Raw genomic sequence first — 14,408 nt, forward strand, 5'->3', positions numbered from 1 at the left:
CATCTTTTGTATTTTTATGTATTTTATTTCATATATTAATAAGGATTCACGGACTGCAAAATGGGTCCATTATAACAAAAATATTAAGAACTGTCATAGTCCAAGCCTTTCCTTTTAAAGAAGACATTTGTCCAGGGTCACACAAATATTGGCAAATCTAAGACTAGCATCCTGGATAGCCAAACTTCCAGGTAGATTTCTTTCTACCATGGCATATTGCCAATATGGCAATTATCTCCAAATCTCTATATTTTTCATTGATTTTTGGCATATAACTAAAGACAGAGAAGCTCATGGTTAGAGAAGCTGGCCACTAAGAGATGGTTCTTTGGCCATGGAAATCTTCATGAGAAAGAAAACTTCAAAATGGCTCCATGGACTTTGCATGAGTGTCTGCAATGGCTATGCGAGAACAGCAGAAAATTCAACAGATGGTACCAAAAAATCCCTTTTGAGACTTTATAAAAACTTCAATTAATGGCTAGTGTTGCACATGTAAAATCACCTATTAAATTTTAAGAGGGAAAAAGTTCAAAGAGGACATTTTACAGATTAATAAACCAAGGCCAGAAAGATTCAATGACTTGCCCAATTTCACATAGCTGGTGAGTGTTTTTTATTTTTTTGGTGAGTGTTTGAGATGAAATTCTAACTCAGGTATTCTTACTCTAAGCTTATCACTCTGTCCTCCATAACAATTGTAACAGTAATTGTCCAATGACCAACTGATCATATTGTGCAAGGGTTTTCCAGTTGAAATAATCACAGAATTTCAGAGTAGAAAGGGACCTCATCTGTAATCCATACTTGAAAAATACACCATCCCCAACAAGTATTCATTTACTTTTCCTTGATGACCTCCTCAAAACTCCCTCCCTCCCCTAAGCAGCCCATTCTACTTTTTGATCACTAGGATTGTCAGGAAGTTTTCCCTTTTAGCAAGCTTAACTCTGTTGTGTCTTCTCCCAATTCTTGGTTATACATTCTGGTGACAGGCAAAACAAGTCAAATCCTTTGTTCATGTGAGATAAACTTCAAGAAACTACGCTACATCTCTGAGCCTCTTCTTCTCCCTCAAAAGATACCCAATTTGTTCAATTTCCTCAAGGCCCTTCAGCATCTTGGTAGTCCCCTCTGAATTCCCTCCATCTTGTCCATACCCTCCCTAAAAGAAAGTCTTGAGAATTACATTAAAGCTATCTCCCAAAGTGAGAGGATTCCGATGGAGAAAGGCTATCCAAAATAGATGAAAAGGAAAATATCAACAGTTGTCCAGTTCAACAAGAATTATATTTGTTTCCATTTCAACAAATTCATACAAGTGCTTAAAAATCTTTTTAAATTATATTTTCATGAATTCCATGTTACCAAAAAAAAGAGGTATTTTGGACATACAATCAGAAATGTGTTCACAGTGAAAGCAAAGTATATTGGCATTAAAAATATAGCCAAGTTATGGATCCGTAATGGGAAACCATATCTAATGACCAGTTCATTTGGTCTTTAATATTACTGAGAAAATATTTTTTGACGTGTTGGGAATTTTTATGCTGTCTTTTATTATTATTATTCCTCCTACAGTAGAATTCAAGCCCACCCCTTTTCCCTGTAAAGTTAGTACTTCCAGTCAATCAATTAGTCTGAAAATTAAAAAGTACAGCAAATATCTTTGTGATTGAGTTTGAGTCACATACAAAGCCAGTAGCAAAAATATGTAACAAAATTTATGTAAAACAAATATTTTCCTATCCTTATATACAGAATATCTTCGTTCTCTTTTCCCCTCCCCCCTTCATTCTTACTCCAAAATAGATGGGAAAACAAAACAAATAAAAAAAAACACAAAAATCTAGGTATGAGTTTGTGGAAACTCTCCCACCTGAATCGGGCCAAGTGAAAATCTAACCAGGGTAAGGTGATTAATTTTGCTCCCTTGCCTCAGGTGCTGAATGACAACATTCATAGAAACCAAAAAAGGTATCTGTCTCCTTAACAAACATGAACAATAAAATATTAGGAAAGCTGAAAAAAAATTTCAGACAGACAGATTTTTTTTCAGACTTTCGTTTTAACCCCTCCATAATTTGGGGGTCGAGGAAGCAGGCAACACACTACGTTTTTTGCTGGGTTCTGAAGGCGTGCACAGAGGAAAAGAAATATTTAGTTTAAAATGTACAAGGGTTATGAATCTGGCCCATGTGGAACCTTCACAACGATGGCAGGCATGCAGCTATTCCAAGATTGACACATTTTTACAACACTGAAAAAAGACTCGGGCAATCTTGGGAAAACAACACAGCATCTATTTACATAATTGTCCACCTTCCTTCAAAGGATCCCAGTATTTGAGCTCAAAGAATACCCTTCTCAATCATTCTGGAGGCAACGACAGCAAAACAAAACCAGAGCACACTGAAAAGACAGGTCCCCTAGCATTTATAGTCTGAGGAGGAAATAAATCTCTGGTTTGTCCTCGATGCTCGGCTCAGTCTGGAGGACTGCATCATCTGTGCAAAATTGGTCCATGTAGCCATTGAAAAGGGAAGTGCATGCTCCTTCAGGAATCCCACGGCCCTCGAGGTTATTCAGATAGCCCGCAATGTAGGAGCCGGTGGAGTGTCTGTTCACTACGTGTGCAGGCACAGTAGGCTTGCTTCTCAGCACCACTCCTGCAGCACTGCTGGAGGGCAACGACCGCTGCTTGCCGGCTTCCTGCCTTTCCTTGGCCCGGCTGGCGATGTTCCGCACCCGACTCTGGCTCCGGGAGGACAGCTTCCGCACCAGCGCCTTGGGGTACGCCTTCTCCTCCGGCCTTGGGCACAGCACGTGGGGGCTGTCTTCCTGGTCAAAGGACACAAGTTTTCGGAGCTGCTCTGTCAGAGCATCCGCAGACTCCATCCCTTTGGCTTTTAAGGTGATGCCTTTCTTGTCTTGCAGACCGGCTGTAATGAAACTTTTACTTATGCACTTGTACTTGCTTTCAAAATTGCAAGAGATGTCATCTGACGTCAAGTCTCCCAGGCTTTTGGATTTACAAGGGCTAGGCTGCTTGCAAGGTTGTTGCAGACCCTGAGGATCAGATCCCAGGGGGAGACCAGCTGCATTGTTCGGGGCCTCTGAACACCGGAAATAATTGTTACACACAAAGCCGGCACTCTGATAAGCTGGACAAGAAATACTTCGGTTTTTTAGCATTTGAATGTGGTTGGAAAGTTTGAAGGGAGATGGATGGAGGACGCCATTTCCAGAGCTTCTTGGATAGGGCGAATCCATCTCTTGGCCATGCTTTAATCTCAAAGGGGATGCAAGTTGATTCATACCCTCTCTCTTACACCCATGACTTGTTACCAAGAGATCCTGTGAATCTTGAACTTCTACTAAGCTGCTCTCTCCAGAATTTTGACAAAGGGTGTGATCAAGTATATCACCTAGCGTCAAATCACTGGAAGTGGAGATACCACAAATGGCACCATTTCCCCAAGTCTTTCCACCATTCTTCCGGGGACTTTTGGTCAATGGGAATGGACGAGAGACGTGGAAATCGGTTTTGTCGTTAGGTTCGTCCATGAGTCTGGAGCCAGTGACTGGAGTGAGAATAGCCTCGTGGACGATGGTGTACGTGGAATACTCTGTTGTCTCAGGGCTAGAGCAGACAGTTGTCTCGGGTGAGGAATACCGAGATGACCACACAGACTTTGACTTAGAAAGGTTATTTCTGAGGGTTGATTTTAGGTCATTAGCCAGCAAGTTTTGTTGTTTTGACATTACGCCGTAAGTCTGACCGGTACCGTGAAGTCTTGGAACAGCTCTGAGATGTGTCTGATCCTTGGTAACATCCAGCTGGCTAATCAATGCTGAGATTGAACTGCCAAGTTCACTCTCGTTTGTTAATGTGACATTGTCAATAAGTTGTGAGATTTCACTGTCTTGCATAATTGCAGTGGAATGTAAGTTGTGGCCATCAGAGCAAACAGCAGAAACGTCTGTCAAAGAAAAGGAAGTCACAGGACTGCTTGTCATTCGATCGACTTCCTTAACGTTCAGAACCTCCAGCTCGCTCTGAGAAGAGGAATTTCCTATCAATGTTCTATTTGTTTCAGGAGGAAAAGTGTTTGTGTTTTCCCTTGTTCCTATCTCATAGGTAGTGCACCGGGGGTCGCCGGCAAGCTTGATACCTGTTTGTTTTTTTGGTGAAATGAGCTTTCTGGGAGACAGATTCTTTTGAAAGTCAATGGGCACGTGGGATTGGGCTTTCCCACCACGATAGTTTAGGGCTCCTGCTTCTTCTTCCAAGGCGAGCGCATTTTTAGCAAGAGACAAAACAGGATCCACCTGGCTGCCATTTTTATGGAGAGTTGAGGAGGGTGAAGACAACGTTTTATCAAGATTTATCAGGCTTTGCTTCTTTGCATGGGATTTCTCATTTTCTGTATTGCCCTTATTTTCTGCTAAATGAAACAAACAAAAAGTTAGTCATCCAGGACATTTTCCATCGTACCTGAAACATCAATCTTTTTTTTGTCTTTAGACAGACAAATGGAGAATGTAATTAGTTAAAACTGTGACAATTTACTCATGGGACTGTAATCTATGTAATGAATAAATGGTAAAGATAAGTCAGCAGGCACGCCATTGCAACTTTGCACTTCGTATGTATTACATCAACACATGATGTAATAATGCTGGTTGTAAATCAATGTCAATGAGGTACTATACTTGCACATTAAAGATTACCTTTGGCTGCCTCCTATTCAGATTTGTACTATACAGAAGCATGGTAATAAAAACAGAACAAGACAGCTCTGTTAAACAACACATCATCACAATTGCAGACACAAGACGCTTTTATAAGAGCTCAAAGATATACATTGATTAGCTAAAATTGATACACGTTATTATATGGTTGTAAAAGGCATCTTTTCCTGTAAAAGTCCAACTTAATGGATGCTCTTAAAAATCTATATGGGCAGGTTTGCATTTCTGCATTAAAATACACACATACACACACATGGACATAGAGGGAGAAATGATTTTTTTCTTCCTTAGCTAAAACATCTCTTTTTTGCATGTTTAAAATGTACAAATCACAGTTGGAATTGCATTTTTAATAATGGCCAGAAGTTAGAGACATACAGGAAAATATAAAGCCATATATATTACCTTTCCATCATTATAAGTACTCTTACAACTTATCTAGCATAAAAGAGAGCTTTGCATAGAGAAGGAACTCGAGCCATGTCTATTGCCTTTCCATCATTTTAAGCACTTTTAGAACTTTTCTAGCATAGAGCTTTGCACAGAGAAGGAGATCTTTTGTAAAAACTCCAAAATCTTTTGGAACCCTGATAAAAAAGAAATAGAACATGACTTGATTCTCTTTTTTCCTTCACAAAAATGTTTTCTCATAACAAGCAGAAGGAATATGACATTTAAGAAGCAAAATACCACTGCAAGTTTTCATCTGCAGCTAAACTGTCTTTCAAAATAAAGCAAAAACAAAACATGTCATATAGCAATAACCTAAAGTGAAAAGTCTTACAACAGGCTTCTCTACTTGATGCTCTGGAAAGCCTGGGCTTCATAGTGTCAATATAAGAAGAGAATGAAAAGAAATTTTTCATCAAAAAGATTTCTGATCTGGAAAAAAAGCATTAACATTGTTAAGCCAGAAACTAATCCAGAGCTCATGTTTCCATGGCCTTCTTCCCAAAAATCCTGATTTAATTACAGACAATTCTATTGTTATATCTTATACTATATAATATATTACATATTATATCAGATCCTACCATATTATGATTCTATGTTTTATGTTTTAAAATAAGCCTTTTTTTGAGGCTTAGTTAAGCTGGAAACTAATCCAGAGCTCATGTTTCCATGGCTTTCTTCCCAAAAATCCTGATTTAATTACAGACAATTTTCTTGTGTTATATTATATCTTATTTCATCTATTACATATTATATCAGATCCTATCAGATCATGATTCTCTGTGGGTGTTTTAAAACTAAGCCTTTTTTTTGAGTCTTAGTTAAGCTGGAAACTAATCCAGAGCTCATGTTTCCATGGCCTTCATCCCCAAAATCCTGATTTAGTTACAGACAATTTTCTTGTGTTATATTATATCTTATTTCATCTATTACATATTATATCAGATCCTATCAGATCATGATTCTATGTGTATGTTTTAAAACTAAGTCTTTTTTTGAGTCTTAGTTAAGCTGGAAACTAATTCAGAGCTCATGTCTCTATGACCCTTTCTAAAAATCCTAAATTAATTATAGACAATTTTGTTGTGTTATATCTTATACCATATAATATATTACATATTATATCAGATCCTATCAGATCATGATTCTCTGTGGGTGTTTTAAAACTAAGCCTTTTTTTTTGAGTCTTAGTTAAGCTGGAAACTAATCCAGAGCTCATGTTTCCATGGCCTTTCTTCCCAAAAATCCTGATTTAATTACAGACAATTCTCTTGTTATATCTTATACCATATAATATATTACATATTATATCAGATCCTATCAGATCATGATTCTATGTGGGTGTTTTAAAACTAAGCCTTTTTTTTGAGTCTTAGTTAAGCTGGAAACTAATCCAGAGCTCATGTTTCCATGGCCTTTCTTCCCAAAAATCCTGATTTAATTACAGACAATTCTCTTGTTATATCTTATACCATATAATATATTACATATTATATCAGATCCTACCATATTATGATTCTATGTTTTATGTTTTAAAATAAGCCTTTTTTTGAGGCTTAGTTAAGCTGGAAACTAATCCAGAGCTCATGTTTCCATGGCTTTCTTCCCAAAAATCCTGATTTAATTACAGACAATTTTCTTGTGTTATATTATATCTTATTTCATCTATTACATATTATATCAGATCCTATCAGATCATGATTCTCTGTGGGTGTTTTAAAACTAAGCCTTTTTTTTGAGTCTTAGTTAAGCTGGAAACTAATCCAGAGCTCATGTTTCCATGGCCTTCATCCCCAAAATCCTGATTTAGTTACAGACAATTTTCTTGTGTTATATTATATCTTATTTCATATAATATATTACATATTATATCAGTTCCTATCAGATCATGATTCTATGTGTATGTTTTAAAACTAAGTCTTTTTTTGAGTCTTAGTTAAGCTGGAAACTAATTCAGAGCTCATGTCTCTATGACCCTTTCTAAAAATCCTAAATTAATTATAGACAATTTTGTTGTGTTATATCTTATACCATATAATATATTACATATTATATCAGATCCTATCAGATCATGATTCTATGTGTGTGTGTAGCCTTTTTTTTTTTTGACAGTCTTAGTAAAGCACGTCCTATATTTCAAATATTTTCCCCTCAGAAAAGGCTTTTAAGGACTCCTATTTTTTCTTAAAAATGACTCTATCTAAAATCAATACAAAAGCACATTTGTGACAAAGTGCCTAATTGAGAGTGGACTGGCCACTTGAGGGAAGAATGCTTCTGAGGAATCAGCCTTCATATTACCCATTTCAATAGCAACGCTGAAAAAAGGTACCTAGAAAATGACCTTACGCTACATTTGTTCTAGAAACAAACAATAAGGAAAGTGGGTGAGGATTGCCCAGAACAGAGATCCCTGCCAGCTGGTATTTGGAGTTCAACTTGGTCCCTGGTAAAATGGCAATCACCGGCACTGCCCCATTGGGAGAAGAGACTCCCCTTGTAACTCTCTCTGCAGCCCTCTATATCTGAAACACCCCCAGGATGTTGGGGCTTGTCCTGGACCTATCAAGTACCTGCCTTTGCTGCCTCTGAACCCCCTCATAGCCACAGTTGGTCTCTGGGTTTTAGGCAAACAGAAATTGGCCCATCTCTACAAAAACACAGGGGAAGCCTTTTCCTCTCGACCATACGTGGCTGTGACTCCAGAACAACATCAGGGAAGCGATAATTCTTTTGGCACCAAGCAAAAAGCAGACTTAAAATGGGTTCCTGATCAGCCCCTGAGCCAACACGAGCTCCCCAAGATCTTACCAAGAACATTTTCTTTGTCTTTGGGGTCTTTGGCTGGCTCAGGGGTGGGGAGGGACAAGCCCCCCAGAAGACTCCGGTCCACGGGCATGGAAACGGGGCGAGCCTGCAGGCTCCGAGTGGTTCTGCGGAGAACGCCGTCCTTCTCCCTCGAGCCGGTCGCCTCAGACACGCCATCCTTGGACTCCATCATTTCTTGGAAGCCCATCTTGCTCTTCTTGCGGCCCTTGGCCGGCGCGCTGGCTGTGCGGCGCAGGATCCGGTCCCCGATGGACCGCTTACGCACATAATGGGAACTGTTTTCTGAAGTACTGTGTTTGGGGTTCTTATTGAACAGGCCTCTCAGACCTATCAGCTGTCTGTTCTGCAGAGACAAGGGAGACAATCCAGACACTTAAGGCACACGACAGACGGTGACATCGAGGGCTGCACGATAAAAGATGGAGGCAAAGGGACGTTCACAAGCACCGCAGCGGACTCATGAGCAAGAAGACAGACGGGAGCCACAGCCACACAGTCATGCACGTTGCCGGCTCCTCCCAAGGACACGGCTGTCTGCTGTTGGAGGAGCTCGTGCGGCAAAAATGGCAGCTGGCGTTCTAAATGGGGAAATGGGCCCTTTCAAAGCCACAGCCCGATGCGCCACAATTGGGAAGGAGAAATAGGAGGAGGCGATACACTAGCTCATGCTGGCTGCTTTTACACCATTCACAAAGTCGTGCCCCGCGAGGGAGAGCCCATGTCATGCTAACAAAGACTACCTTTGTAGCTCCTAGAAAATGCAATATGGTATAACTGGGGTTGAGGATTAAAGGGCTCCACTAGAAGGGAAAGAAAAGAAACACAGACATTTGTGGTCTATCTTATCCGAGAAAAACAAGAATATACCAGTCGTGGACAAGAGTTTCTCCAAAATAGTTTTTTTTTGGAATTTAGCCATATTGCATTCATTTTAATTTTCATGTAAAACTTCATTTAAGGATGTTGTCTATATGCATTCTCACTGAAACATCATTCAAGTCACAGCTTGACTATAATCATACATATATACCATCAATCAAAATGCATACATAATATTCATTTAGGAAAGGGAATGGAAAGTCTGGGGGAGTACATTTGTCTTTTTTTTTTTTTAATAACTCAAGCATCAATGATTAAATCTATATTTGGAGGACTTTTCCCCATATCCATGAGAAAAGGCAATGATATCCATATGGCTTCACCTAGAATCCTAGACTATCTTGAGATTTACTATCAAGTACTTCCATAAAATTTAGCATTTAGGGTATTTCAATACTAGGAAAAAGGGATAACTTATCCAGAGAACTGGGATCACAAAGAAAAGAAGCATTACTCATAGAAGAGGCGCTCCCTACATCAAATATTCATATGGCTCACCTAGAATTCCAAAATATCTTGAGATTTACTATCAAGTGGTTTCATGAAACTTAATGTTTCAACACAAGGAAAAAGGAATAACTTATCCAGAGAACTAGGATCACAAAGAAAAGAAGCACTACTCATAGACAGGAAAATCCTTACTTCATATTTTCAAATTATTTCCTAGAGCTTTAAAGCAAATATTGCCTTACTGTCCCTGTACTGGGATGGAAATACAACTATTTTGAAGAGAAAATTGCAAAAAGAACAACTCTCAAAAATGTATTCCTAACCAAATAATTATGAGGGAGTCAGAAAAAAAAATCATCACTACCAAGCTGCATCCTTGCCTACCTTTTAATCAAACTCTTCCTAAAATTCAAATGTGGGGATTCTAGATTCAAGTCCTCACTTTATTCTGGCTTGAAGTGATCCTAATAAATTAACCTTTTAGAACAGCTTGCAAAATACAGAGAAGACAGTTTCTGCAGATATGAATATCATCCCTGTGGCATTTGTTCTTCCATTCCATTCAATTCCCCAAAGGGCTTTCATACCCTTCACTTATTTAGATATTAGAGAGACACAGTAGCTTAACACGGGTTCTCTCTGAATGAAGTGAATGAAACTGAAAGCTGGCCGGTTCCATGGGCCTGAACCTGCTCTCGCTATTGCTATGTTGGTTTGGGTTTTTACAGGCTAAAAGAAAATGCAAATAAATTAACCACAGTGCCAGTTCGAACAGAAAATGAGGAGCCAGCTGAAAATGCACTTTTCCTAATGATAAATTCTAGAGCACAATGATTTTACATCATTGGCCATAACAAATATTTACATCTGCATATCATAATGATTGTTAAGGAATCACATAGAATAGCTCGTTTGATTTTTCCCAGTGATTCACTGAGGTAGGTAGACTAACTGAATTTCTATTTTATGGATGAATAAACTTTCAGAGAGATTTGGTTAAGATGGTATAGCTAATAAGTGGGAAAACAGAAAACGGTGGCTAAAATCAGTGACTTCTTTTTCCTCATTCAATGTTCCTTCCAGCAAATCACTGAACCTTTTCTTTTTGTAAAACACTAATCTGCTATAGTTTAGGTACCGACACTATGATATTAGACATAATCTCCTTGCTTTTCCATGGAATTTTCCATTTACTGAGCTGAGCCCTCCACGATTTTTGTGTACTCCCTCCAACTTACAGAATCATTGACTTCTCCCAAACAACCTTTAGGCACTATCTCCTATGTGAAGCCTTTTCCTGATGCCCCTAGTTATGAATGCTTTCTTCTTGAAATTATTTTGTATAACTACGTTTGATATTTAATTTTGCTTTCCCCCAATAGAATGTAAGTTCTTAAAGGGAGGGGACCTGGTTTTGTTTTTGGCACCAGCTTAGTGTTTCAAACTAGTGAGCTCGCGCTCTCTCTCTCTCTCTCTCTCTTTATAGATATACACATATATATATACATATATATATATGTATGTATAAACATACATATATATTTGCTGAATGAACTGAATTTCAGGTGTGTTGACACGCTATTCTCATTAATCTGTTCTGGAGATCATCTTGGAGGACAACAGTATATTCACGAGGGTAATTAGGGTTAACACTATGTAAAGACTTCAAAAGTCTCCCACTGACACGTACCTTGCCATAAATTTCATTGATTGTTATATGAACAAATATGGATGCTTCTGTCAATCCTTCCAAGTAGACATGACGGTAGCCTGATAAAAGAACAGAAACCTCTTGTCAATGGGACTCTGGATTTTAATGAAGCATGTTTCTTTAGCAATATTTCATATTGAAAACCAATCAATTCAGAGACAAGATTGGGGCTGTACTGACCAGGCACAAGGCTACTGAAAGTCACTGTTCTTTGTCCAATGAAGTCTCTTCCAATGGGATCATGATCCCAGACAAGAAAGCGAACCAAAGCTATATCCGGCATATGTATGGTAAATGTCAATGTCTCTTCCCACACGGGATTAAATCCTCAGAGAAAAACAAGACAGGAGAGAACATCAGAAGGCCAGAATATTTGGTTGAAGGTACATTGAAAAAGCATCAGGACACAAATGATGGAAATTATTCACAAGGTAATAATCCTATGAAATCTTCAATCACCTAAAGCAGGGGTGGGATACCTTTTTGCTGCCAAGGACTATTTGGATATTTATAACATCATTTGTGGGTCATCTAAAATTATTAACCAGCCAATGACAAGAGAATGGACCCTATATCACCACCACCACAATTCCCTGCTCATGTATAAGCAGCGACTGTTACAGTAAAGGGTTAGAATTGTCCAGTGAACTCAAACTCCCAAAAGATACGAAACAAAGACTTATCTTAAGCCGACCACATAGAGTCCCAGAAAATTGTTGCTAAGTAATCTCTGAAAGCTCTATTCTTCCTGACACTTCTGTCTCTAGAAAAAAATCTCAAAACCCAATTTTACAGGTTCTTTAAACCTCTCAAGGAAAATGCCCATAATAAAAAACAAAGACTGAAAGGATGTAATGAATCCCTTTGTGAACAATTTTATTTAGGATACACTGAAGTCAAAAAATGTAATTGCAAAGAAAAACAGAGCTGCAAAAGTGCTCAAATGGTAAATGAATCTCCAGCTTTCTAAAAATCAAAAACCACCACAAAAGACTTATCTTTTTATGTGTATCCCTTGATTTTTAGTATGCAAACTATAGTCTTGGAAAGATTTAATTATCTGCAGAAGTATTCTCTGGAGAGAAAAGCTGGACTCTCAATTTTGCAGAACCCCAGAATTAGAGTTGAAAGGGACCCCAGTGAAATCGTCTAAGCACAAAAGAAATCCCCTCTGTGGCATATGTAAGTGGTCACTGAGGTCTCAGCAAGGTAATGAGGTATCGAGAATTTTGATCTGAATTTGAATTGAAAATACTAGCAAAATAAGTTGCTGTTTTTTATATAGAAAAGAAGAAGTTAACTCTCAGTGGTTTTACCAGGATATAAATAACTATTTAGTCTTTTCTTCCTTGAACTATTCCAAAATGTATTTCAGCGCCAGCCTTCCATCTTGAACGAATCACTAACCTGACATCCAAGTTATAAATTCAAAGTTTCTAAAATGACAGCCCTGGCCAAAGGGAATGAAGACCCCTTCCAGCCATGATTTTCTCTTTGTCTGGCCTAGTGAGAATCTATTGAAAAATTCTGCTGCAGCAGAAAGAGAAGGGGAATGGGATTTGGATTTGCCTTGTTGTAAAAGAACAAAAGAAGACAAAAAAAAAAGTGTTGCTTTTAAAATATGGCATTATAACAATCATATGCTTTAATCTATTTTCTTGCATTCTCAAGTTCTTTTTCTTTGAGTAATAATCAGCAAAAACAACAAAAGTAAGACAAAGCAAAACAAAAACATATTGACTCTGTTCACCCAAAATCTACAAGTGATTTGAAAGATTATTACAACTGATTGATGAGAGGAAGTCTGGTAGAGAGCTGGAGCCATCTTGGCTGTGTGACATTGGCCAAGTCACTTGACCCTTTTGTGCCCCAGGCAGTTTTTATAAGGTGGCAGTAAATGTACTGCATTGGTAGAGAGAATTACTCACTAGGAACTTCCTACTTAGATGAAATAACAGATCTGGCCCTAGATCATTCAAAAGATAGATAGATAATAGGGGGTAAATAGATGATAGATAAATGATTGATATGTGTCAATCAAAACCTATAGATGGTTGATACACAGATGAATAGATATTAAACAGATGGTAAATAGATAATATATATGTGATGATAAATGATAGATGATTGGTAGATACATAGATGAAAAATTGATTAATAGTAGATTATACAAAGACATGATAGAGAGATAAATGATATCTATTAATATCTGTCAATGGTCGATACACAGATGGATGATAGATGGATAGATGATAGAGAGATAATACATAGATGATGATAATGAACAGATGATTGATAGATAATACATAGATAAATGATATACAAATGATAGCTATGGATAGGTAGATGGATGTTTGGATGGATGGGTGGATTTTGAGATAAATTTATCTCAAATTCAGTGATTAGATAAATGAAAGACTAGATAAATAAATGAAGGAATAAGTCAATAAAACAAACATTATTAAAGTTTAGCAAAAGCCTTATGTATGTTATTTCATTTGGTCCTCACGATATCTTTGAAGTAGATGTTTTTTTTCTGTCTCCATTTTACAGCTCATGAAAGTGAATATGGGAGAGGGCCAGTGAATTGCCCAGTTAAGTTTCTAAGGCAGGATTCAATCCCAGGTGTTCCTAACTCTAAATCCATCACTGCAGCACCCAGCTGGCCTAAAATACCAGGCTCAGAAAGCTTTCATATCATATGTGAAAGGTGAGAAAAACAGCAATACGATAGCAGAAGGAGAGGAAGGGCAGAATCCCTTGAGCAGAATACCAGAGAAAGTGAGTCTTCAACTGTCCACACGTGTTCATGAAGTGTAACTTATCTGGTGGGACAGGCCATGTCCACCACCACCAGGCCATGTCAGGTGACAATGGAAGAGTAATTCCCAGATCTTTGGAACCATCAGGGATTATTGATGTAGGGAAACTTCTGGCACATGCAAAAAATAAAAAAATAGTGCCCAAGATGCCTCTCCCTTAGCAAAACTCTGAAGAGTCAGGGCTCCCACGGTTATCAAAATCTGTCACTTTTGCTGAGCCATTTGCCATCACTGAAACAGAGATGGCAGAAATGGGGGAGTGGGGGTCCTGTGCTTTTTCTTTGAAAAGAAATCGTTTTCTCTTCAAGCTTAGGCCTGTTTATGAACATCTTGCTTTTAAACCATAAAAGCTGAGCATCTTACCATTGTCATCCACCACTCGAGTTTGTTCTTTACAACAATCTACAGGCAGCCCAATGATTTCCACTTCAACAAATGGGTCAATGATCTATTTAAACAGAGAACAACACGTTGCTTATTGTGGCTGTTAAACACACAGAGACTTCTAC

At 38.3% G+C, this 14,408-nt stretch overlaps 1 protein-coding gene across 2 annotated transcripts in view; it reads right to left on the reverse strand.

Moving 5' to 3' along the window:
* Window positions 1–1,177: 1,177 nt before the first annotated feature.
* Window positions 1,178–14,408, reverse strand: part of PLCH1 (phospholipase C eta 1) — a 152,182-nt gene continuing 138,951 nt past the window's right edge. The window contains exons 18-23 of one of the 2 annotated variants that reach the window (XM_031957553.1): window positions 14,263–14,347; window positions 11,258–11,404; window positions 11,057–11,136; window positions 8,778–8,837; window positions 8,020–8,380; window positions 1,178–4,445 (exon numbers count right to left, since the gene is read on the reverse strand). In XM_031957553.1, the coding sequence (XP_031813413.1) occupies window positions 2,437–4,445; window positions 8,020–8,380; window positions 8,778–8,837; window positions 11,057–11,136; window positions 11,258–11,404; window positions 14,263–14,347 (2,742 nt within the window). In that variant the 3' untranslated portion in view covers window positions 1,178–2,436. Of the gene's footprint in view, window positions 4,449–8,019; window positions 8,381–8,777; window positions 8,838–11,056; window positions 11,137–11,257; window positions 11,405–14,262; window positions 14,348–14,408 lie in introns of both variants that reach the window. The other variant, XM_031957554.1, reaches the window with a different exon arrangement.

This window comes from Sarcophilus harrisii, chromosome 3, assembly GCF_902635505.1.
Source record: "Sarcophilus harrisii chromosome 3, mSarHar1.11, whole genome shotgun sequence".
Classification (NCBI taxonomy): Eukaryota; Metazoa; Chordata; class Mammalia; order Dasyuromorphia; family Dasyuridae; genus Sarcophilus; species Sarcophilus harrisii.